Source organism: Haliotis cracherodii, unplaced genomic scaffold (assembly GCF_022045235.1).
Source record: "Haliotis cracherodii isolate W230 unplaced genomic scaffold, xgHalCrac1.p SCAF_3, whole genome shotgun sequence".
In the NCBI taxonomy this organism is placed as follows: domain Eukaryota; kingdom Metazoa; phylum Mollusca; class Gastropoda; order Lepetellida; family Haliotidae; genus Haliotis; species Haliotis cracherodii.
Window position 1 is genome coordinate 19,795,343 of NW_027266286.1, and position 23,555 is coordinate 19,818,897.

The following is a 23,555-nucleotide window of genomic DNA, read 5'->3' on the forward strand; positions in this document are numbered from 1 at the left end:
GATGCACACAGGTTTACACCACAAAGTCATGGATGCACACAGTGTTACACCACCAAGATATGGATGCACACAGTTATACACCACCATGTCATGGATGCACACAGTGTTACACCAACAAGATATGGATGCACACAGGTTTACACCACAAAGTCATGGATGCACACAGTGTTACACCAACAAGATATGGATGCACACAGTTATACACCACCATGTTATGGATGCACACAGTGTTACACCACCAACATATGGATGCACACAGTTATACACCACCATGTTATGGATGCACACAGTGTTACACCACCAAGATATGGATGCACACAGTTATACACCACCATGTCATGGATGCAGACAGGTTTACATCACCAAGTCATGGATGCACACAGTGTTTGACCACAAAGTCATGGATTTACACAGTTTTACACCACTAAGATATGGATGAACACAGTTTTACACCACCAAGATATGGATGCACACAGTTTTACACCACCAAGACATGGTTTCACACAGTTTTACACCACCAAGATATGGATGCACACAGTTTTACACCGACAAGATATGGATGCACACCGTTTTACACCACCAAGTCATGGTTTCACACAGTTTTACAACACCAAGATATGGATACACACAGTTTTACACCACCAAGATATGGATGCACACAGGTTTACATCACCAAGAAATGGATGCACACAGTTATACACCACCATGTCATGGATGCAGACAGGTTTACACCACCAAGTCATGGATGCACACAGTGTTTGACCACAAAGTCATGGATTTACACAGTTTTACACCACTAAGATATGGATGAACACAGTTTTACACCACCAAGACATGGTTTCACACAGTTTTACACCACCAAGATATGGATACACACAGTTTTACACCACCAGGATATGGATGCACACAGGTTTACATCACCAAGTCATGGTTTCACAGTGTTTGACCACCAAGTCATGGATGCACACAGTGTTACATCACCATGTCATGGTTTCACACAGTTTTACACCACTAAGATATGGATGCACACAGTGTTACACCACCAAGATATGGATGCACACAGTCTTTGACCACAAAGTCATGAATTTACACAGTTTTACACCACCATGTCATGGATTCACACAGTTTTACACCACCAAGATACGGATGCACATATGTATGTATCAAGTATGTAAAGTAATTCTGGTAGATAAGGACTTTGTTCATGAGTCAACGTCTTCTTCTTCCTGATAATCAGTCGTACTGGAAATGTATGCCATCCGTTCATAAATGCATCAATATTATATCAACCACTGATGAATCTAATATTAAAATATGTCTAAATAGTTAGAAAGAAATGTACCCATGACAAATATTACTGAGTATAAATCTGTATAGCATGTGACATTTTATATGTTCCTGAATCATCTGTAATGAGAACATGGGCCCCAATTAAAAGTGAACGGTTTCTATCCATCGATGTGTGGAAGAAAGTTGTACAGGTCATGGTAACGGAACATGTAACTACTCATTGTCATATATGTCTGCAAGATCGCTCCAAGTTAAACAGATTTAATATAATCCACAGTAGACTTGTTGATAATACGAGTACTGATACTGTGGTAAGCAAGGCGTACTTGAGTATCCTAAACACTGATCAAATGCTCACAAAAGGGCTAAAATCAGCATTCTTAGCATGGTTGCACATAATTAGACAAGTTGGTTCTCTGATGTGGCGGACATACAGGTCAGGGGCCAGCTAATTCAACCACCCACGTAAGCACATTTCCTCGATTACATTCGGGTCTAAATCGTGTCGATTGCGATCCTTTTATCCGTTGCTATACGTCACTGTTGACCTCTTTCTCTGAGCTATCGACAAGATAGGTTCGTTTGCAAAATATTCATGTTCCGGGTCAGAGTCCGCCGCATTTTGGTTGTGTTATTGTGAAGTAAAACGACATGCATTTGTGTAAATTGTATTCAGGTAAGATTCTTGAAGAACAGTGTTGTCCCACGGTGTGTTGGATCTCTCTCTATATATATCTCAATATCCACTACTGCTTGTCTGTTTAAACACAAGACGAGATATCGGACGCCAAATCCTTTTGAAAACGTATTCAAGCTCATATACGTCACTATCTTATGCAAATAAACAACCAAATATCACATATATTATGGTGTATATAACGATTTGTTAAGATACTTTATTACCGTTACATAAGCTTTAAGCTCTAATCTGGTTACTTCCTTAACTGGCTGGCTGTGGTGTGACAGTCCATAATCGCTGTAGGGCAGATGGTCTTCCTGTTTCAAGTGATAAGCAGTGCTTATTTGTAAACATTTATCCTTTTTATTAATATCTGGAAATCGTTTACAATAGTAAAGACACATCCGACAACACACATTCCTGGTATTTCGTATCCTCGAGCAAGACACCTTATACTCGTTAATCTTACTGAAAATACAAAGTCATGTTTTTATTTCAGCTCAGCCACAAACCATGCATCATAACATGGCGGCTGTTTTGGGCAAAACTGAGTCGTTGAGAACAATAGAACAAAGAGGGGAAATGGCTGCCCCAGAACAGTTTATTAATTTCCCTAGTTTGCTTTTATGTCTTCGTTTTCACTAAGAATCGAATATAACAACATTAAATGAGTCAATATCGCAGTGAGTGGGTGTTATATTTTTCAAACGTTGTATGCCATACTCAAAGGGCAAGCGGGAAATGTCGTACAGCGGGGTCATATGTCGCAGTGACATTTATCTCTTGGAGACGTTGTTAACTGGGTTAGACGGGTTCGAGTTCTTACTACACTCTTTTAAAGATTGTTTTGTGATACTTGCGAGAAAGAGGCAAGAGGCTTGTTATGGTCCACTGAAAGAATACTCTTAAAACATGCATTAAACGGACATTCTGCAAGTGTGACATTTTTATCAGTAGAAATAGTGATAGACTTTTTTTCACATCATTATGTAGCCAGATGCTGGCCAAGAAAACAGTGTGAAAATGTAAAGTTAGTTTTGAGCTTAATTAAAAAAATTGAGGTCTGTATTGGTGCAAACTTAAAAGAGTTAACACTAACCAATCTGAGTTTTATAAAAACTTGTGATCCGTGCGTCCATTTATGCAACTAAACGGGTAGTTTCTGGCATTAATGTTTTAAACCCGGACCAGCAGCGAAGTTAACGCAACTTTTCTATAAGTTTGCTCATTGGTAATCTATATCATTCTGATAATAAACAACATGTCTGGATAAGAAATGTAGGCAAATGCTAAAATTACTGCGGTCTGTCTTATTTATTTTATGACACACAAAGCTTTTCCAGCCAGCGGCGCAATAACTGCCCGGGTAGGAGAGAGTTCTATCAACATTGGAGATCTGACGTCGAGAGAAGTTCAAAATTTTATTATGATAAATATTTAAAAGATATCCCGTCATTTGAAAATCGTTCCTCCTATCTAAACAAATTTGTTTATCCTATTCTGAGATAGAACCATAATCAGAACGTGTAACCATAAGCAGCCTGTCGAAGTTGGTATAGATAGAGAATTTAGGACATGTAAACTGTGTATGTCGCGATCGCCAGCTGTAGCCGATGAATTCCACTATCTGTTTTAAATGAGAAGATCTCCGGGATTCCAGATCCAAATGTATCTCAAATAGATAGTAGTTTCCTGATATCATAAAACATAAACAAATGTTGAGTACTAGAAATGTGTCAGAAATCCAGAACATTGCAAATTTCGTATGTATAATAGTTAAGTACCTTTGAATGTTACTGTATATGTGGGTGCTGAATCTGAAAATTTGCTTCTTAATTTTTGCGTTTCTGTTTAAATTTACACAAGAACATAAACATAATGTTTGCAAGAATAACATAGACATACATAAGAATTGCCTATATATACACAATTTACTTGTATATACACATTAATCCAAAATACATGCAAGACTACATAAATAATTACACAATCATACATACACTTATATACATGTACATATATGCACACATACACACATTACATACATACACATATACCCTTGTATACGCATGCATATATATATATATACATACGCATACACATATTTACACACATACACCAGGATATATATACCCGTAAACATTATGCTTACAGAAGGAGGCAGAGATACCCATGTATCCATATACATGCATGCAGTTTATACACTAATGGCGTAATTAATAATAAGTGGTCGCAGAGCGATATTCTATATTCATGATAAAGGGTTACTCGAATCTATTAGTATATGCCGTTTTAGCAACATCCCATCAATATCACGGAGGGGACGCCAGAAATGGGCTTCTCACGTTGTACTTTGGGGTTCACTTGTTTTTCTCCAACAGAAATCCCCAGTTAATCTTCCGATAAACATTCGCATTCCATGATAACTCGAAAACAAACAAAATACAAGGAAGACAATGTTTGGATGTCAGCTTTTTAACTATGAGGAACACAACGTTTCGGAGCGCCACATGGGTAAGCATGTATTTTGAAACGTTGTGTTCCTCATAATAAAAAAGTTGACATCCATAAATTCTCTTCCTTGAAATGTGACAAATGCCATTTATGTAACAAATTGAGGCCACTATTCGATGAGAAAACGATGTGCAAACATGCTATTTCTTGAGTTGCGTTTATTATTTACGTTTTGGTATTTTGATGCTTATAATGCCTTTCAAAGACTTCACATGGCCCTTGTTGAAAGAAAATTGCGTATATTTTAATTCTTTTATCCCACCCATTCGAAGGAAAATACAGTGTACAAATGGTTAGTGTTTATTTGTGGATAAAATAATGTCTAAGAGTTAAGAGTGAAGAATGGGGTTGCTTTGCCGAGAACGTGTGCAGTCAACCATGACACTGAACGGAACACGGAACGGAAGGGCAGGCTTGTTGTACGATCAAACGTGTAATTTTAGAGGGAATTACCTCCACCATGACCATTTCTGGCACCTCTATATGCGCCCCCGCTGTATTTTGGTTTCAGTCCTTGAAATAGATGGACAGGGCTAAAGTGCATATAAACCTTATTTACGTGCGGCTTTAGATGTTTTTAATCCGATATTTGCATCAATGATGGTACGATCTATCCATTTCTGCGAAGTTGTATACGTCCATGAGACTTGTACTTTTAAATCGTATTTCGAGTTACCAGAGAGCATGACTGGAATTACTCACGTTTCACAGTTGTAACCCTTGACACAATGGTACAGTGGTCCCAGATTAAAAAAAAGTTAGTACATATTCTAATACCGCAAATAGACAAAAACCAGCCTTTCTTGTCAACATGTGTTGTTTCCCCAAACTATTGCTATTATTCCATTACAACTGCGGCAATATGGAGAAGAACAGAATTTTCTCTTGTATGGATATGGTTCTATATATTTCTGATCGAAATATAATCCCACATATTCCTTTATCTTAATTATGCTATGGACCAACCGTAATGGACATTCATTCTTTATTGCCATTAACAACTTTTATCTAGCATATTAAGATATTCAATCCTGGGGGATCACCAGAAATGAGAGAATACCGGATCTTGGTTAGTGAAAAGCTTTAACCACTATTCAGACTCTTACTCCTCTTCCACTTCTCGGGCACCCCCAAGATTACTGCATTCCCCCAAAACACATGTAGCTGCACATGTAGCTGCAATTACCTATATATAATATTATATCTTTTGCAGTAAATACAGGAGCTGCCTGCATCCTGGATATCTGAAAGAGACATCATGGCACCACAAAATGAGGTCGGTGCACCCCAACTATCCAGAAAGGCTGACTCTGGAAGTATCTGTGTAGGAAGTGCAGACAGAGTTACAGATAATCCAGGTGTAATACGGCAGTCATTGATCACAACTGATCACACTGTACAAAGCTATGAAACACCTCTTCAAAGCAAGGAACAGTATTCTGATACTGATCACATGCCCACAAAAGAATGTGGAAAGAGATTTCTCGTCAGTTTGGTGAATACTTTGTCACACCATGGTTCTGCTTTGAGTAGTTTGGAACAGGATTTAACAAGTGCAACAGTTGAACAAAGATCACATGGCGAGGCACAACCTTATCCTGAAAATCTCAAAGTAAAGGTTTACAAACAAAGGAAAGGAGAACAGAAGTTTAAAAATACTTTTTCTGCAGCTGTAAGTCCGCAAACATTGCGTAAATTACGATCATGTGAAAGAAAAGATCAACATGATTTAAGTAATGTTTCGATGGGAAAACAGTCTAAAGTTTCCAGTAACTATTGTATTGCTCATAATCGTGATCTGAAATCAAGCATGAAACCATCTGTTCATGCAACCAAACAAAACAAAATTCTCGAAACTACCGACATAACATACTCGAAAGAGACATTTAATATAGACTCAGACAAACACAGAGTTGATGAAGAGGAACAGGTAGCACAACCTCAGCGTACTAAAGAGAAAAAGAAAAAACTCTTTGATGCAGTTCACAGCGCTGTGCATGATGTTCGTTATGATACTGATGAGGTGGACAGATCCTCGGCTGATAAAAAATATAAAGAAATTATTGATGATTTGAAGTATGCAGTATTTCATGGTATGTTAGAAAGATCCCATGTTACGTCCCCTTTTGTTTCTCTTCATGATTATTTCGCTAAAAAAGCTAAAAATGAAGCACTAACAAATGAGGAGCAAATGAGGTATGAAGGTTTGCGTTTGAAGTCTTTTGCCCAAGTGGACATGAGTGTCTCATATCTTCGACTGGCAGCAGCAGGGTTCTATGCTACAAGTAATGGCGATGAGACTCGATGTTTCAGTTGTGGTGTAACCAACAGGAATTGGCAAACAAAAGATAACCCGCACATCCTGCATGCAATGATTTCTCCAAACTGCATCTATGTAACTGGCACTGATGAAAGGAATGTGCCTATTCAGGTGCCAGCAGTAAGTGATACAGGTCATGAACCACAATTTAGAAACGGGAGCAATCCCGAGACAAGAGTGTCAGAGAGTGCCTCTAATGGAAGTGTCCCTTCGGATCTATTAGGAGCTGTAGGAACATCAAGGAACCATACACCAGTAACGACTACTAATAGTTCTAGTCCACAATCTTATACAACTCACCAAACGACAAGCACTTACAATGTCAATGTACCAACATCAATACTTACATCAAGGTTTGACAGTGCTGTTCATCCTCACTATAGCCACAAAACTGTCCGTCTCAAATCCTTCCAACAGTGGCCTGATGGGCATAGTCAACAACCCGAAGACCTTGTAGACGCAGGGTTTTTCTATGCTGGTAAGTGTTATTTAACAAAACTTATAGGTCAAATATACAGATTCAAATATTATAAATAATATGTCTCGTTTTTGTAATGACCATAATAATGTATGATACTTCTGAACAGGCTACTCTGACTGTGTGCGGTGTTTTGTCTGCGGTGTTGGTCTGAGGACCTGGGAGGAGGGGGATGACCCCTGGGTGGAGCACGTGCGCTGGAGGTCATCATGTGCCTATGTAGAAGCCGCAAGAGGGATGACTTTCATCATTAAGACACTGGCAGCAATTGGAAGGTCCATGAAGGCCAATCCACAGGTAAACAGCTATCCTGGTATGGCATCCATACCAGTTTCCCCGACTTAGTTGATGCATGTCATCGAATCCCAATTGTGTAGATCGCTGCGCACGATGTCAATCGTCGGATTGTCTGGTCCAGATTCGATTACTTCAGAATATAGTTGGTTGGTTGGTTTGTTGTTTTACGCCGCACTCAGCACTATTCCAGCTATATGACGGCGGTCTGTAAATAATCGAGTCTGGACCAGACAATCCAGTGATTGATATCATGCACATCGATCCACTCAGAATATAGCTGGAATATTGCTGACTTAAAATCCAATTATCTATCTTATATTACAACAGGTGTTATGTGTAATGTTGCTGCCACAAAAGCAAGAAGAACTTAGCATTTTTAAAAACTGTTACAGGTAAAACAGGTATACGTATATGTGAATTAAATGAATTAAGCATGTTGAAGGATTTTTAAGTTCACATGTAAGTATCTTATCCTCACTTACTGCTCCAACATCTAAATGCCTCTCAAAGAAGTCACATGTTAGTGTTTTTATTGTGATTGGTTTTCCTCTAAACTCTGATAAACTTTCTGATGTCTTGTAGATGTGGGGGTGTTGTGTGATTACACATACTTTCAATATTTATTTAATTATAGTCTCGTCAACATCAACAACAGTCTTCGAATGACTTGAAAGCACAGAACAGTTCTGAAGATGGTAGGTTCTAAAACCCCAAATTCGTACCACATCTATCATACCTGATGTTCAGTGTAGTTGAGTACATCTTATTTGATGGCGAATGTCCACTGGTTTGCAACAAGTATGTGTTCATTCCCTCGATACACACACCAACAAACATTGACAGTAATTTTCAATTATTATAAGGAGTCAGCTTTTGATAAGAATTATTAATATAATATAGGTCAAAATAACCCCTGTCGTAATTTGGCAAAACCATTATTTTGTTACAGATATTATGAGGACCGACCCATGCCAACGAGCTTTAGAGATGGGCTTCAGCCCAGAACAGATTAGATCTGTAGCTCAAACAACTATGAGAAGTAGAGGTGAGTTTGTTATTCTACTCATGGAGGGATCAGGTCTTGTACACATATTCAATCAAGTCAGTATAATTTGTGACATGTGATATAACCAGTAATCACCAAAGTTTTAATTGGTTGTTTGAATAATCTAACCCAAATAAAACAGAGGACTGCAATGTTCCATCTCTAGCGCATAAAACGTTATGCGATAGTATGGAATAATTACACTCTCCTTGCCTTTACAGGACCATTGGCTTTGGAACTAGATGTTCTCCTGGACAATATTCTGGCCATTGATGGAGACGGTTCAGAACTGACACCATCTGCTCAAGGGAAAGGGGAGGTGACCATCCCTCAGGTGCAGACACAGAATGAAAGAGTGGAGGGTGCAGAGGGCAACATGCATTGTCAAGTACCGCTTAAAGACATATCAAGAATACCACCTCTACCATTGGAGACAAGACATGCTGATGAAAAACAAGACAGTGGATATATGTCATCTGAAGTGAACCCAGATGCTGTGGCACCACATAGTATTGTAACTAGCTCAGAGACAGCAGACAGGGTGAATATGGGTGACAATAATCATCAATGTGAAGTACTATCAGGAAACATTGCTGCCAAGGAGTCGACATTGTTAGACAATGAAAGAAGAAAGAATGGAAGGGATCATGACTCAAATGTTTCTGTGAATGGTTTCCTAAGTTTGCCAGTCCCCAGTCAAAGAATAAAGGCAGAGAGGAAAGGACACGGTAAACGTATTGCAGATACTGTATATTGTAGAGGGCACCTTAGGGCTTCTTTTGTAGAATAGGATTGGTTATTTTGATTATGTAATACATTATTCAATATAGATAACAAACCAAAAGGTGAGGTGAGGTGAAATTTGGTTTATCGTCGCGTCCAAGATGTGTGTGTGTGTGTGTGTGTGTGTGTGTGTGTGTGTGTGTGTGTGTGTGTGTGTGTGTGTGTGTGTGTGCTTGTACTAGTCCGGACTGATGCCGATTTATAGTGCTAGCACACTGAGATACCATGCCGCAGTTTAACATGAATACCCAACTCAGACACAGTATACTGACTCCGAGCCGACCAGTCCTTGTTTTAGACCCTTTATGCCGAGCGCCAGACAGGGTAACAAACAAACCAAGAGAATCGTTAGTGAAATGCTAAACTTTGATGAAACTTGATGTCGTTGCTCCACATACCTTGTTCGCCTTGCTAGAGATCACTTCTAAATGTTAGGCTACATGCTTTATTGCAACCTTGATTACGCTTTCACATGTTTATTCATCTCGAATGTTATTTCCACAAATTCAACAACAATAAACGTGTTTAAATATGTCAGTTGAGGATTTGATCTATCTTACTCTATTTCAAAAAAAGTCTATCAAAATCGAAGATTGTATTGTGTGTAATTATCGCTTTCTTTCCTTGTAACAAGTTCGCTAAATGGTTTAATTAATTGAGTTAGGCCATGAACCTACATGATTGCTCAATTATGTTTTGGTCTGTGACAGATAAAACCAAGAACCAGTTAAAGGCTACAAAAGAAGAGACACAGCAGCTGAGAGAATCAAGTGCATGTAAGATCTGTCTGGAGGACCCTGCCAACATCGTCTTCCTCCCATGTGGGCATATGGTGGCCTGTGGCGTGTGCTCACCGGCTCTTGAACGTTGCCCAGTCTGCAGAAAACACATTCGGGGAACCGTTCGTGTCCATCTGGTAGATATGGCTTCTCGAGAGAAACATATCAGCAATATTTAAATATTAACCTCTGTGTTATCTAACGGTGGATTACAATGAAAAGTAAACGATTTTTGATCTTGATTGACGTCTTCATTCCCCGTGGGTAGCTGGCGGCATGTGCCGTGTGTGCACTAGCTCTAAAACCAGTCTGCAGGAAACACGTCTTGAGAACTATCTGTGTCCATCTGGCATACATGGCTTCTTGGCAGAAATGTACTAAGAATTGGAGAAAAAAAAATTCCTCAATTTTATTCTGGCTGCCATACACATTGTGTGTTTCAAAGAAATAACAATGTTTGCACATTCCTTTGTGACATATCACATACCTGCATGACATATCAAATACCTGCATACAGCATACAGAAAAAAACTGCGTTTCCCGTGCTACAGCCACGTGTCATATTGTTTGTAAGATCGGTTTGCATATGTTTTGCTCATTTGTATTGATACGACGCTCCTTCCACCTCAGTGACATATTATTACCCCCTTTGCGTGCCACCGTAGTTTTGAAAATCCATTCATCCTAACTGTTATGCATTGGAGAAAACACGCTCATGAGGTTTTGGTAGACAAAGCATGCCCTGGGGAGAGGGAAAAACCAAGGGGGCGAAGCCCCCGCGGTTTTTCCCGACCCCCAGGGCATGCTCTGTCTACCAAAACCGAGGGAAGTGTTTTTCCATGCTTATAAACCGAAAAAAGAAACTTAAAACAACATTTATCAACATTTTTATGTTTCGAACATACTTTCCATGAATCTGAGGAAACGCGCGTAAAATATCTGTTGCTAGCGTACGGATCTTGAAAAGGACATTCTAAAAAACAGTGAAGCTTATCAACACCTCTGTAGCCTCGTGGTTCACTCACGTCACCTACCTGTACTGGAAGTGTTAGTTGGGGCGACCCCCTTAATCGGTTTTGTTGACAGTTTGACAAACGCTATCAATCTGGACGCTTCCCATGGTTACTGTTTCTAGAACTTCAAGGCTGACTATTCCTTTACCTGTACCGAAAGTGCGAGACGAGGGTGACTGAAGGCATTCCGAATACTACAACCTGAGTTAGGTTTATCTACTTGGCCACTGTGGACGGGATTACCTTCGCCTGCCAGTGTCCAACACTGATTCCCAGAATCAAGATCGGAGTTCGAGCCTCATTCAAGACATTCAAATAGACAAATACTGGATTTGGAGTGAGTGAATTGAGATCTTGAATATAATGGTATTGCAGATGCACATTGTATCACATGTATCATCCATTGTGATGCCTTTATTATTGTAAACCTTAACCTGTGTATTGCGATATAATTCATTTATAGTTCATTCTACTTGCATGGTTATTCAGCGATTTCACAATCTATTCCTGTACATACTGGTTTCTTTGTTAACCATAACGTTTACATTTATGAATTAATATTTACACTAACTGAGGTCTGTTATTGGGACGTCTGTGTCAGGAACTTTGATGTTTGTTCCACTGTATATCCAATGTCAGATATATGGTATTGTGTCATCAATGATTGTGGCTATTTAATAACATGAATATTGATTTTGAATGAAATATGTAATAATTGCAATAGGTTCAGATGGATCTTCAATTCCTGAAGAAGGAAACGTCCATGTTCTTGGACGCAGACAAACACGTGGTGTTTTGTAATAACGAGTGAGGAAGTTGAGTTTTTGAGGGGCGTTCTTATGCCGATTAAGAAGTAGGAGAAGGAGAGACGCCAAATCAATTGAACTTACATAGAAAGCAGATGAGAAACATATTGTTATGTCTCAGTTACCATATGGCTTTATCTGAATCTGCCGACATGGATATGGAACATGTTAGGCCGTAGCGATCCCTGCCATAAGTTTAAGGATTTGATCATGCGTTTGAGGAAGAGATAGAAGTAATATAGTGCTAGTTTCGGGCATGGAGTAATTCAAAGCCACAATCTGCAACTGCGCCCACTGTCACTTGTGGCGTATGTATAGGTGCACTGTGCTTAAGCAGTAGCACCTGAAGGGACGTTTTAGCTGTGATCGCTTGATAGTTATTTTTGTATTACTACACGCTTACGTTTTTCAGGTGAACAAGTGACTTTATCCTATTCACATTAGGTCTCAGGGTTACGACCCCAATCCATAAAGCATCCAGTCGAGATACACAAAATTAATGTAGCTGAACTTGGTGAGTTAACATTAATATCATAACCGCTTGTTGAGATCACGTGATGCTAATTCTAACGGCTAGGAGAGGGATGTTTTGGAAATCGATTGTATGTACGGTATGTATGAGCGTCTACTAGTGGTAAGCTGAACTTATGCGCATAAGGAAACTAAACATGAATATTTCAAAGGTTCGAAAGGTATATAGTAATAAAAAGATTAGGACCTCATTGATTTCCCATATCATACACAGCCTCGGTCTGAAATGGGTGTCTCGGGATATAGCACACGTCAGGCCGCCACGTCTGTTTTATAAATAGTAAATTCAATTCACGAAGTGAACGAGCCATGATGTGTATCTAATTGTATCTATCATGTTTATGTTAGGTAGCTCCGATCCGATCTACTTAGACACATACTATATTATTATGAACATGAAGCTGTGTGCAATATAGAATGTTTTGTTAACAGTTTATCATTCTGTCTCGGTGTCCTGCGATATCACAAATCATGTTTCTGAAACAATTTGTGCTGACGCCTCCTGCACCTATACTTATTGTGCTTTTAAGTAATCGAGTGTCCAATAAAAACAATTGTTCATACACACCATTACCTCCATACTTCCTGCTGGCCCGTGAAGATCCAGGTTAGAATAGATCTTGCCTGTGTACGCCTAGTACTCGTCTCTCACACTGGTGCTTTGAGTCCCTACAGGTTAATATAGACACACGTCATTTCTAGTTTCGCTCCCGAGTGTGGCGACGACATTTTGTTTTATTTGGATGAGGCCTTCAATTTGTGGTAAGATTAAGACTTGTTAGGTAGTCGTGGCACGATACACACTGTGAAACTGGCCCGGTAGCATGGCCTTAGTCAATTCGCAATACTGTACCTCGAAAATATCACATATTTATAGGCCGGTGATTTGATACACTAGACGTTCATGTTTGTTTTCTACGACCTCCATAACATCTTTATATAATTCAAACGCTATTGTCGTTATTACAGCCATGGTATCCCTATTTGTCCGATAACAATTCCATTTATTCACATATTGATGTTTGATTCACCCAAACAGTAAATATTCAAATGAGTTACCTCTCTTTAGCTGTTTACTTTGTGTACATACATGCTATAATAGTACATGCATAGAAGAGTTGCCATCTATTTCGCTTGAGGTTATGGTTGTAGCTCCCGCCTCATTACCCTCTCTTTGCACCCACCCAGGAAAACGGTTTGAATTCATATTGAATTATTAATTATACAATGTTATATCCATTTACGGGAGATTCGACAGGAACTCTAGCTGCCCGCCTGTTATATCATTACATTTGCTAATTGCATTATGTTTTGCATTTTTGAGCGTGGTTCTGTAGAATGCAGTTGAACGAAATATGGCGGCGTGTTCAAAAAGGTCAGATGACATGGTACATAAAAGTGTCCTGATTGTCCAATTTCAATTGGCACTTTGAGGTTGTTTGAAAAAGGCCAGTGCTGAAGCGAAATGGGAACATGTACAAAAGAATGTATTGTATGATGGATGATTGTATGACAACTATATCAAAGGATGTATTGTTAAATGAGTTAACACCATGCATTATAGCTATCGCCCGTCCACAGTAAGCATCACATTTTTATCATCTCGCTTTTTACGGGATGACCCAGTAAATGTTTGTGAAACCTTTTTATCGATAATTCCAGCGTTGGTGCCTCTAATCATTGTCTACATTATTACTATGAACATCACACCCTCAGCTAGCCTCGACAGCCTCCGTGGTCTTGTGGTAGAGCGTCCGACCGGAGAGCGGAAGGTCCGGGGTTCGATCCCCGGCCACGTCATACCAAAAGACTTTGGTCGCACGTCGCTATGTAAGTGCAATGAACTTTGACGCGACGTTAAACCCCATTTCACCTCACCTCAGCTAGCCTATTTGAAACGGTCATTTTGGACGACTTTATCTGACCTAATGGCTGTTTATGTCATTTCGCGTTATCCGTCCGTCTTAACAATGACGATATCTGCTCCGAAACCACAAGTGTTAAGGCGCCTTAGTGTACACAATGTTAACATTAGGGCCTCTAAAACTTACTCAACGAATTTGTATTTGACCTGATTATACATTTCATTAAGTGGCGTTTAGAAGTTGTAGTATCCGCAAAGACAGGGTAGACATATGGATTCTAATTTCTATGTTCTTGCAGTGCCACGCGCGTACGTTTCGGTACAAATGCTGGTACTCTTACTTGATAAAGGTGCAATGTTCTAGCACCTGTACCGATATGAATAGATATTTTGAAATCCATAAGTTTGTTTCTTTGTTATTTAACGTTGCACCGAGAAGTATTCCAGCTGTATGAAGGTGGTCTGTATATAATAGAGTCTGCACCAGACAATCCAGTGATTAGCATGATAAACATCAATCTACGCGTAATTGGGATAAGATGACCTGCATCAACCAAGTCAGCGAGTCTGACACCCGATCCCGTTATTCGCCTCTTGCGACAAGGAAAGGTCCATGAAGACAACCGAATTCTAAACTTGATCTTCATTGGCTAAATCCACAAGTCAGTTCGGTCTTTTTATTTGACACATATGTGTAGGTAATGGTAGCTGTACTAAATTGTTTATTCTCTTACATTTCTGTAATACTTGCATGTCATACTTGGTATGACATTGATGCGCAGTGAGCATGTGGTGTGTGGAATATCATTTGTATGACAAACATCTTGTTTGGGTACCGTACAGGATGACTTCCTACTTGTCAAGCAGATGGCCAAGGGATAATCTCCATCGTGTATGTTTAAGCGTGTATGTTTAATATATATCCGTACATCCAGCATTCGTTCACTTAAAAAATATGTAATTATCAATTAATAATGAGAATGAGCACTGTATTAAATATTGTCTTATTTGTCCAATTTCACATTAAACATTTCAGGTGACCCAGTCGTCTAAGGCGCCGTGATTCGTTGTGCAGAGTTGCGTCTCTTGGTCACGCCAGAAACCTATGATTGTGGGTTCGAATCCCGGTTCAGCACCATACCCGTGCTCGTGGGTTTCACCGAAGTGGTAAACGTCTGACACATGCATCACATCGGGCTTTCCTCCCACATTAAGCTGACACGCCGCGACATAACTGGAATAATGTTAAAAGCGGCGTTAAACCGAACTCACTCACTCATTAAACATTTCCATTTACATAATCAACAGTCCAGATGTGAAACATCATTGTGATAATCGTACACTGTTTTCTGATTGGCAAGAAGTTGTCTCAAAGGCTTGGTCTAGGTTTCGACACTTCTTCTTAGGTGACATCAACCTAACTGGATGTGATTACAGTATTATCCTACTCTACCTGCAGTAGCTCAGTGAATTTGTACATATTTGGATGCCATGCCTCGAGATGAATTGTGGCGTCGTCCCACTGCTCGAATAATTTTGATTCGTGACAAAGTGTGTTAGTGATTGATGACTGGGCATCCTCTAAGGGAACATTTCCAGTGAATGAAAGTTTGACGTTTTCTCTTAATCGTGAACTTGTATCCGGCAAGAGGCGGTTAAGTAGCCTAGTGGTTTAAGCGTTCGACCGTTACGCCGAAGACCCGGGTTTGATTCCTCATATGGGTACACTGTGTGAAGCCCGTTTCTGGTGTCCTCTCGCCGTGATATTGCTGGAATATTGCTAACAGCGGCGTAAACCATACTCACTCACTCGCTGTATCCGGCGAAAACCAAACGCTGGTTGACTTACGTTTGGAAATAAAATGTATATCAACCTGTACATTTGCCACAGTGGAATACTGTTTCTTGTCTGTAATTCCATTTACTAATTTATTAATATGTACATTGATACAAATTTTTAACGTTTTCACTCAGTACAGCGTATGTGAATAGAGTTCCCAAAGTATTTGTTTCGTTATGATTTGTGAGGTACCCCCCCCCCCCCCCTAAATCCCCCATTATCTGACCCATCACCACGCTCGGGGGAAATTGTTCCCATAACAGAAGGTGCTGGACAAGTAGGAAGATCTCTCATAAACCACCATGCAGACTGGGCGCCGACACGTTCGTTAAAATTGCGCAGCGCGTCAAGCAACGGAAACTCATTGTAACCTCCAGGATGGGAAACTCTTGACTGGAGGATATTTTTCGTTTTGGGGACGGTTTCGTGTGTCGTTCTTTATTGTCTTTTTAAAGCTAATTACGATTTTCAAATTTAATTTTTCGCGATAAAGTATGCCCTAAAGGATTAAAATCTGCAGAGTTGCTATGGTGACTTCACCTTAGTTTCATACAGCATCAGCTGAAGTTTGTTGGTTTGTTGTTTTACGCCGCACTCAGCAATATTCAAGCTATATGACGGTGGTCTGTAAATAATTGAGTCTGGACAAGACAATCCAGTGATTGATATTATGTGCATCGATCCACGCAAATGGGATCGATGACATGCTTCAACCAAGTCAGCGAGCCTGACCACCCGATCCCGTTAGTCGACTCTTACGACAAGCATAGTCGCCTGTTACGGCAAGCATGGGTTGCTGGAGACCTATTCTACACCGGATCCTCACGGGTCGCATGAGCTGAAGGAAATTGAGGTGTGTGTGTTGTTTGATAATATAACGTGTACGTTCTTTTTTTCAGCAACTGGTGAACATATAATGCCACGTCACATCTATACGCTCTGGCTATTCAAGGCAGAAGACAGGGCAACAAAGCCTGGCGTTAGGGGGATAATAGTTAAACTTGTATCCCCACCACTGACTGATGCCCAATTGCATGCATTTGCCAACAATGGTGAAACAACCTGTGTTACAAAATCAAATGCTGACTATCCATATGGTCAAAGTGAATATAGAAAAGAACATGATGTTGGTTTTATCAAACTAGGGAATCTGCAACATGTTCATGTCTCCAGTATATATGTTTACTATTACAAAAAGATAGACAATTTCATAATGTGTATTAGCGAGACAGAAAGGATAAACAAAGAGATGCTGCACACTGTGGAGGGAACGACCGAAGACAGTGAACATACTGCAACATCACCAAGCGGGGATCAAGAGAGCAGTGGGAATTACAGTCCGAAGAATAACGCCTTGGAGGGTGGGTTCAAGAGTCAAGAACCATTATTAACGGAGCTTCTCGATATGAAGCGTAGGGTTTTTGAAGAGGATTGCCGAAGAACTCTTGAATCGAAATACCTGCTGCATTACAAACTAAGATTGTTAGCAAATACAATACGGTCGTACAATACATATCACATGTGTCAGCTTTTCACTGAAACAATTTTAGTACATTTTAAGAAGAACAAAAGTGATTTTGAACTACCTGGTAAACATAGTGTGAAAGAATACCTCCTACATGTCTGCGGGAACAGTGCTGTTCGGAGCCATGAACTTCGCCATATTTTGCAAAAGTATTTAGACTTTGATGTATTTAATTCCTTGTCTATTCACCCACTTCCATTTGAAATGGATGAGTCTTTTGAGAGTAAAATGAATGGACTTTGGATGTACCTTGATGCAATTTTCCCCTTCACTCCACCCGACTACACCCAAGAGAAATTGCCAGAAGAGGAAGAGATGAGGTATGAGGGGTTACGATTGGTGTCTTTTCACAAAGTAAACATGAATGTTTCATACCTACGCCTGGCCGCATCAGGCTTTTATGCCACGAAAAATGGGGATGAAACAAGATGTTTTAGCTGTGGTATAACACATAGACACTGGGAACCAAGGGATAACCCCTTTGTAGTTCACAGCCAACGTTCACCAAACTGTAAACACGTAACTGGCACAGATGACAAGAATGTCCCTATTCAGCTGTCTACGGGGTTTGCAGCAGGTCATCGACATCCAGAAGACAGAAGGCACGACAGCACCCAACATACAAATCTGTCTGAGAACGTGAGTCAGGATAGAAACCCCACTGAAGTTCTCGGTGCAACTGGCTCCTCTAGAAATAGCCCAACCTCCTCTGAATTGGAGGCCCCGCAGTCTCGTCCTACTCAACAATCTGCAACTCCCACTAGAGAAGCTAATGAAATAGCACCAGTGTTGAGCTTCGATGGGTCAGTTCACCCTCACTACAGCTCTTCTGAGACCCGTCTTGCCTCCTTCAACGTGTGGCCTGAAGGGCACAGTCAACGACCTGAAGAACTTGTCAGAGCAGGATTTTTTTATGCCGGTAATCTTACTTTATTTAAGTCGATGTCATATCATCCTGATTTCACAATGGCACTAAAATTAATAGCACAAAGTTGTTCCCTTTGTTGGACCTTCAAGAGGAAACTCCCTATTTTAATTATGTTCTTCAAATATAGACACCTTCTTAAGCAGATATGTTTCATATTTATTTTATGCCACTGTGCAATATTCCAGTTATAATACAGCGGTCTGTAAATAGTCGAGTCTTAAACAAGAAAGTAAGTGGTGTTTACATGGAATTTATGCAGTTCAAAAGTTCATCGCCATGTGACATTGTACATGGCAATTTGTATTTGGTCGAGCGATTATCATATGTAATTGATTGAAAATAAGATGTTCTGTACTGTAGGTTACGCCGACTGTGTGAGGTGTTTTGTGTGCGGTGTTGGTCTGAGGACATGGGAGGATGGAGATGATCCCTGGACCGAGCATGTCCGCTGGAGATCGTCTTGTGCCTATGTAGAAGCAGTAAGGGGAAAACTCTTCATTATACAGACATTAGCAGCCATTGGACGTTCCATGCAAGCGACACCACAAGTAAATGATATTTATTTTTAACTTGACGCCAACCTTCCATTCATAGATTTTTTTCTGATTTAGTTTTGCATAAAATGATAATATTTAGCCTGAATTTTCACTGTGCCACATTTGATTAACTTCACTAATTTTTGGTTAAAAATGTATTTATCACCCGCCACGAAGTAGAAATACTTGCTGTCCGTCCATCGTACCGTCCGTCCGTCCGTTACGTTTGTCACGTTTCGTCTCTTGGGCAGAAATAAAAAGCATGAGAGATATCTTAACCAAACTTGGAACATAGATAGGTCCAGTGGTAAACTAGTGCCTTGTGATAGTATGGGATTTAAGAAAAAGACTTTTTTTTTAGTTTCCATAGCAACGTCTTTGGCGGTAGTGCTCGTTACCGGGGCATATCTTGAAAACCGTATAGTATTTCTTGCTTTGCACAGAAGCGGACATGTCATATTGGCGCGGGGATATGAGTATTTCATGCTTGTTGCATTAATTTCATTTCAATTTTCAGACTGACCTTAATCAACAGACATCATCAAATAACAAAATAAACCAGGGCAAGGTTGGAGAAGGTATGATTTGGCTGGTTGGTTGGTTGTTTAATGCCGCACTCATCAATATTCCAGCTATATGACGGTGGTCTGTAAATAATTGAGTCTGGACCAGACAATCCAGTGATTGATATCATGAGCATCGATCCACGCAATTGGGATCGATGACATGTATCAACCAAGTCAGCCAGCCTGACCATCCGATCCCGTTAGTCGCCTTTTACGACAAACATAGTTATCTTTTAAGGCAAGCATGAGTTGCTGAAGACCTATTCTACCCCAGAATCTTCACGGGACCTGATTTAATCATATACAAGTGTATGCTGACTATTGTTTTACTACAACATCTGCGACAAGAGATTACCTTAATTACCTTGGCATTTAATGAAGTTCACTGAAAACATACAACTGCAACCTTAATTCATGTGCATTAAAATGTACAGTGGTTAGATATGACCTTGATATGATGGTTTCCCAAGAGCTTTCTACTTCAATCTACCATTTTATAGTTCCAGTGGCCTAAACTAATTTAAATGAACTGTTCTTAAGTGTATAGCCACAAGAATGACCTCATCCCATGACATGAAATTCCATATGCCCAAAGAATCCTGAGAGTTAAAATGAAGATTTATTTTGAAATGTATTTGATATATATGAATAGCTCGTAACCATTGTTCCTGTGAAAATTAAAACATCTGTCTTCACTGTCGTCAGTCTATTAACTTGATGATTTACCTTTTGGCACATATATCGATCTTATATTTTATACCGGCAGGATATATATATATATATATATATATATATATATATATATATATATATATATACTCTAATATTTGTAAAATGCCATATGTCAAAGGGAAAGGATCTGACAGGTGTGGCATTATCCCAAACAATTCTCAATATTTGAATGAATGGCAAAGAACTTGATATGCCCAGAATGAATATTATCCACTTTTCCGTCACTGAAAGACTTTAGTCTCGACTATGATAAGCAGATTGAGTTAAGACAGTTGTCTGTTCACCACTTATTCATGGCCATTGTTCGAGATACGGCAACTAATAATTATATATGAATAATGATTATATCTAATAATGATTATTAGTCTCATTATTCTTCTACAACCGATGTCTTTTCTGAACAGAAATCTTGACGGATGTTGCGTGTAAACAGGCTCTGGAGATGGGTTTCAACAGGGAGAAGGTTAAAGCTGCTGCTCGGGAAACCGTTTACGCTGCAGGTGAGTGCCCCTTTATTTTGAATACAAATGTAAGTTTAAAGTTGAAATGGTGTTTTAGTGTTCACACGAAATGAAATGTTTTTCAGGGAAGTCATCACTGACACTAGAAGTGCTGCTTGAGACGATCCTTGTGACAGATGGAGAAGAATCAGAACAAACAGAAGCTGCTCAACCCATGGCGAGTGAAGTGCCAACAGGAGCTGAGGCAAACATTGGCAGTAGATCAGAGGACATAATCCAAGGGGCACCAAGAGGCACAGACACACCACTTACGTTGAACAGTGCAGGGGGAAAACGAAGGTCATCGGATGCCCAAGCTGAAACAAGACAGATACTGCACAGAGCTACAGAGGACAAAGACAGTTCGTCAGATCATACAAGTATAGAAACAGCAGGCTTAACAACTTCCTCACTGGCGACTCACAAGGCGGAGGAGGGTGAAAACCCGCGAACATTAAACCGACCAAGACAATTTATTCTAACCGGACAAAGGACAAGCGACAGGACAAACATTTTCTACAACACTGACAATGACTCTCCAAAACCACTACCAGAAGCTGCCCCTTCTGTTGATATAATGTCCTCATTATCTGACAGCGAAGGTGGGAGAAATGGTGGAGGCAGTGCCACTGTGAATAGCTTTTTAAGTATGCCTACTGAAAGGAAACGACCCGAGAATATTGATAAGATAAAGAACAAGTTTCAGCATAAAGGTAATAATATGGTTTAATAAAACTTTCCATGCGTTCAACTTTAAACTGAATCAATAATGTAATAATGGAGTAATTAGATATGTACGTGTTAATGCAGATGTAGAATCGATACATGGTACAAGGTTGATACAAAATAAAATCGTGACATGAAAAGACATCGCCAAAGTAAGGGAACACAAAAGTTTTAAAGGTAAAATGTTCTCTAAAAAGTTCTCCTTTTTACCTAAAATGTATATTTTGGTACATACATTTGCACCCGGAAAAAGGGTTCATGAGCTCACCATCACTGGCCTTCCACCACACGATCAGTTGCAAGTATTCAAGTAACGCCCGTAATAATGCGAGAATAAGTCATAAGGTGTTTTGATATGTCATCTGTTGAGTTTGATATTATACATTTATATATGTTGTGAACAGGCAAGAGCAAGGAAGAGTTAAAGGCTACAGAGGAAGAGACACGGCAGCTGAGAGAGTCAAGTACATGTAAGGTATGTCTGGAGGACCCTGCCAACATCGTCTTCCTCCCCTGTGGACATCTCGTGGCCTGTGCCGTGTGCACACCTGCTCTTGAACGTTGCCCAGTCTGCAGGAGGCACATCCGGGGAACTGTCCGTGTCCATCTGGCAGAAATGACTTCTCGAGAGAAACATATTAACTACTTATAAATAACGTCTATAGTCTCTGAAGGTGAAATGTAACCAAACGCAAAATATTTTTAATCATGTTTGACAGATAAGACTTTGTGACTTTGTTGCATAAAACTTTGGCATATATGGGATTCATCCACCTTATTCGTGGGTTCCAGCTGTCCCTTACGATGACACGTAATGATATATTTGAAATAATTATGAAAGTTTTTACTTTGTCATAGACTGCACTGCAATATTCTAATTATATGACGGCGGCCTGTAAGAAATCGTGTTTCGAGCAGAGAAACCAGATTAAGCTTGGCAACCTGATGTATTTGGTTTCCTTGTTTGTCAAGCATAGGTTTGCTGGATATGTACTAGTCCTCTAACACAGAATTAAAGCCAGCTCCCACACTAACTTAGGTAGCTTATTGGATTGCATATGTTGACTTCTTGACTGATTTCTAAATCATTTGGGACTGCTTCAATCACCTAAATCAGATCAAAGAGTATATGCTTGACATAAAAATGGACTATCATAAGTTAATACATGACAATTAATTGTCATTCTCATTATTGCTGAGATTTTGTATTATTATGTAAATAGTTATGTTGCATTTGTCATTAGGATTATGAAAATTGGTTTGTCACTTTTATCTAATTGGTAGAAGTTAATATTTTTATAACAGAACAAAGACTATTCTGTGATATCACTTTTTTCTGCTTACAGGCATATTATATATCGTAGAACCGATTATCCATATTTTGCTTGAAATGTGAATGTATGAGTAAAGACAATTTTAATGTACTGTATATATGTCTAAAACATGTAATCACTTACAACATAGAGGGAATAAACGCGTTTTGAATCCTTCATGCCAGACAACTATCGATTGGTATATAGGGATGTGACGGAGTAGTGCTATTGGGTACCGCCACAAAATACATTAGTTTTTATTAAAGGACAGGACCTTCCCCAATGCAGTGCATGCATTACAACACTCACCATCAGGAACATTTTATTCGAGTGTGCAGACATTTTGACATCGGCAACGTTAATATACTCCATCTATTTAATACTGCATCTAATCCCTTGATATCAGCCCGTTTGAAGAAGATAACCAATACAATACAATGTTTAATTTTCATTTTAATATTTGTATGAGTGGGCGAGTGAGTGAGTTGTT

The 23,555-nt window shown here is 39.6% G+C and overlaps 2 protein-coding genes across 5 annotated transcripts; both read left to right on the plus strand.

Moving 5' to 3' along the window:
* Positions 1-1,890: 1,890 nt before the first annotated feature.
* Positions 1,891-17,220, plus strand: LOC139475732 (death-associated inhibitor of apoptosis 2-like). 4 transcript variants are annotated; one of them, XR_011654018.1, is made up of 8 exons: positions 5,837-7,281; positions 7,391-7,578; positions 8,213-8,273; positions 8,528-8,623; positions 8,845-9,351; positions 10,117-10,322; positions 11,321-11,535; positions 17,139-17,156. XR_011654018.1 is itself a non-coding variant. In XM_071258920.1 (7 exons), exons 2-7 carry the CDS (start codon positions 5,742-5,744, stop codon positions 10,362-10,364), a joined length of 2,640 nt encoding a protein of 879 aa, XP_071115021.1. In that variant the 5' UTR covers positions 1,891-1,966; positions 5,697-5,741; the 3' UTR covers positions 10,365-10,891. The 4 variants fall into 4 exon arrangements, 3 of the variants coding, with proteins under 3 accessions (XP_071115021.1, XP_071115023.1, XP_071115022.1); XM_071258920.1 differs by lacking the exons at positions 11,321-11,535; positions 17,139-17,156 and adding an exon at positions 1,891-1,966 and having other exon boundaries at positions 5,697-7,281; positions 10,117-10,891; XM_071258922.1 differs by lacking the exon at positions 11,321-11,535 and having other exon boundaries at positions 17,139-17,220.
* A 748-nt stretch (positions 17,221-17,968) lies between these two features.
* Positions 17,969-23,429, plus strand: LOC139475283 (baculoviral IAP repeat-containing protein 7-like). The gene is made up of 6 exons (XM_071258514.1): positions 17,969-18,683; positions 19,053-19,240; positions 19,746-19,806; positions 20,931-21,026; positions 21,113-21,739; positions 22,157-23,429. Exons 1-6 carry the CDS (start codon positions 17,969-17,971, stop codon positions 22,402-22,404), a joined length of 1,935 nt encoding a protein of 644 aa, XP_071114615.1. The 3' UTR covers positions 22,405-23,429.
* The last annotated feature ends 126 nt before the right edge of the window (positions 23,430-23,555 follow it).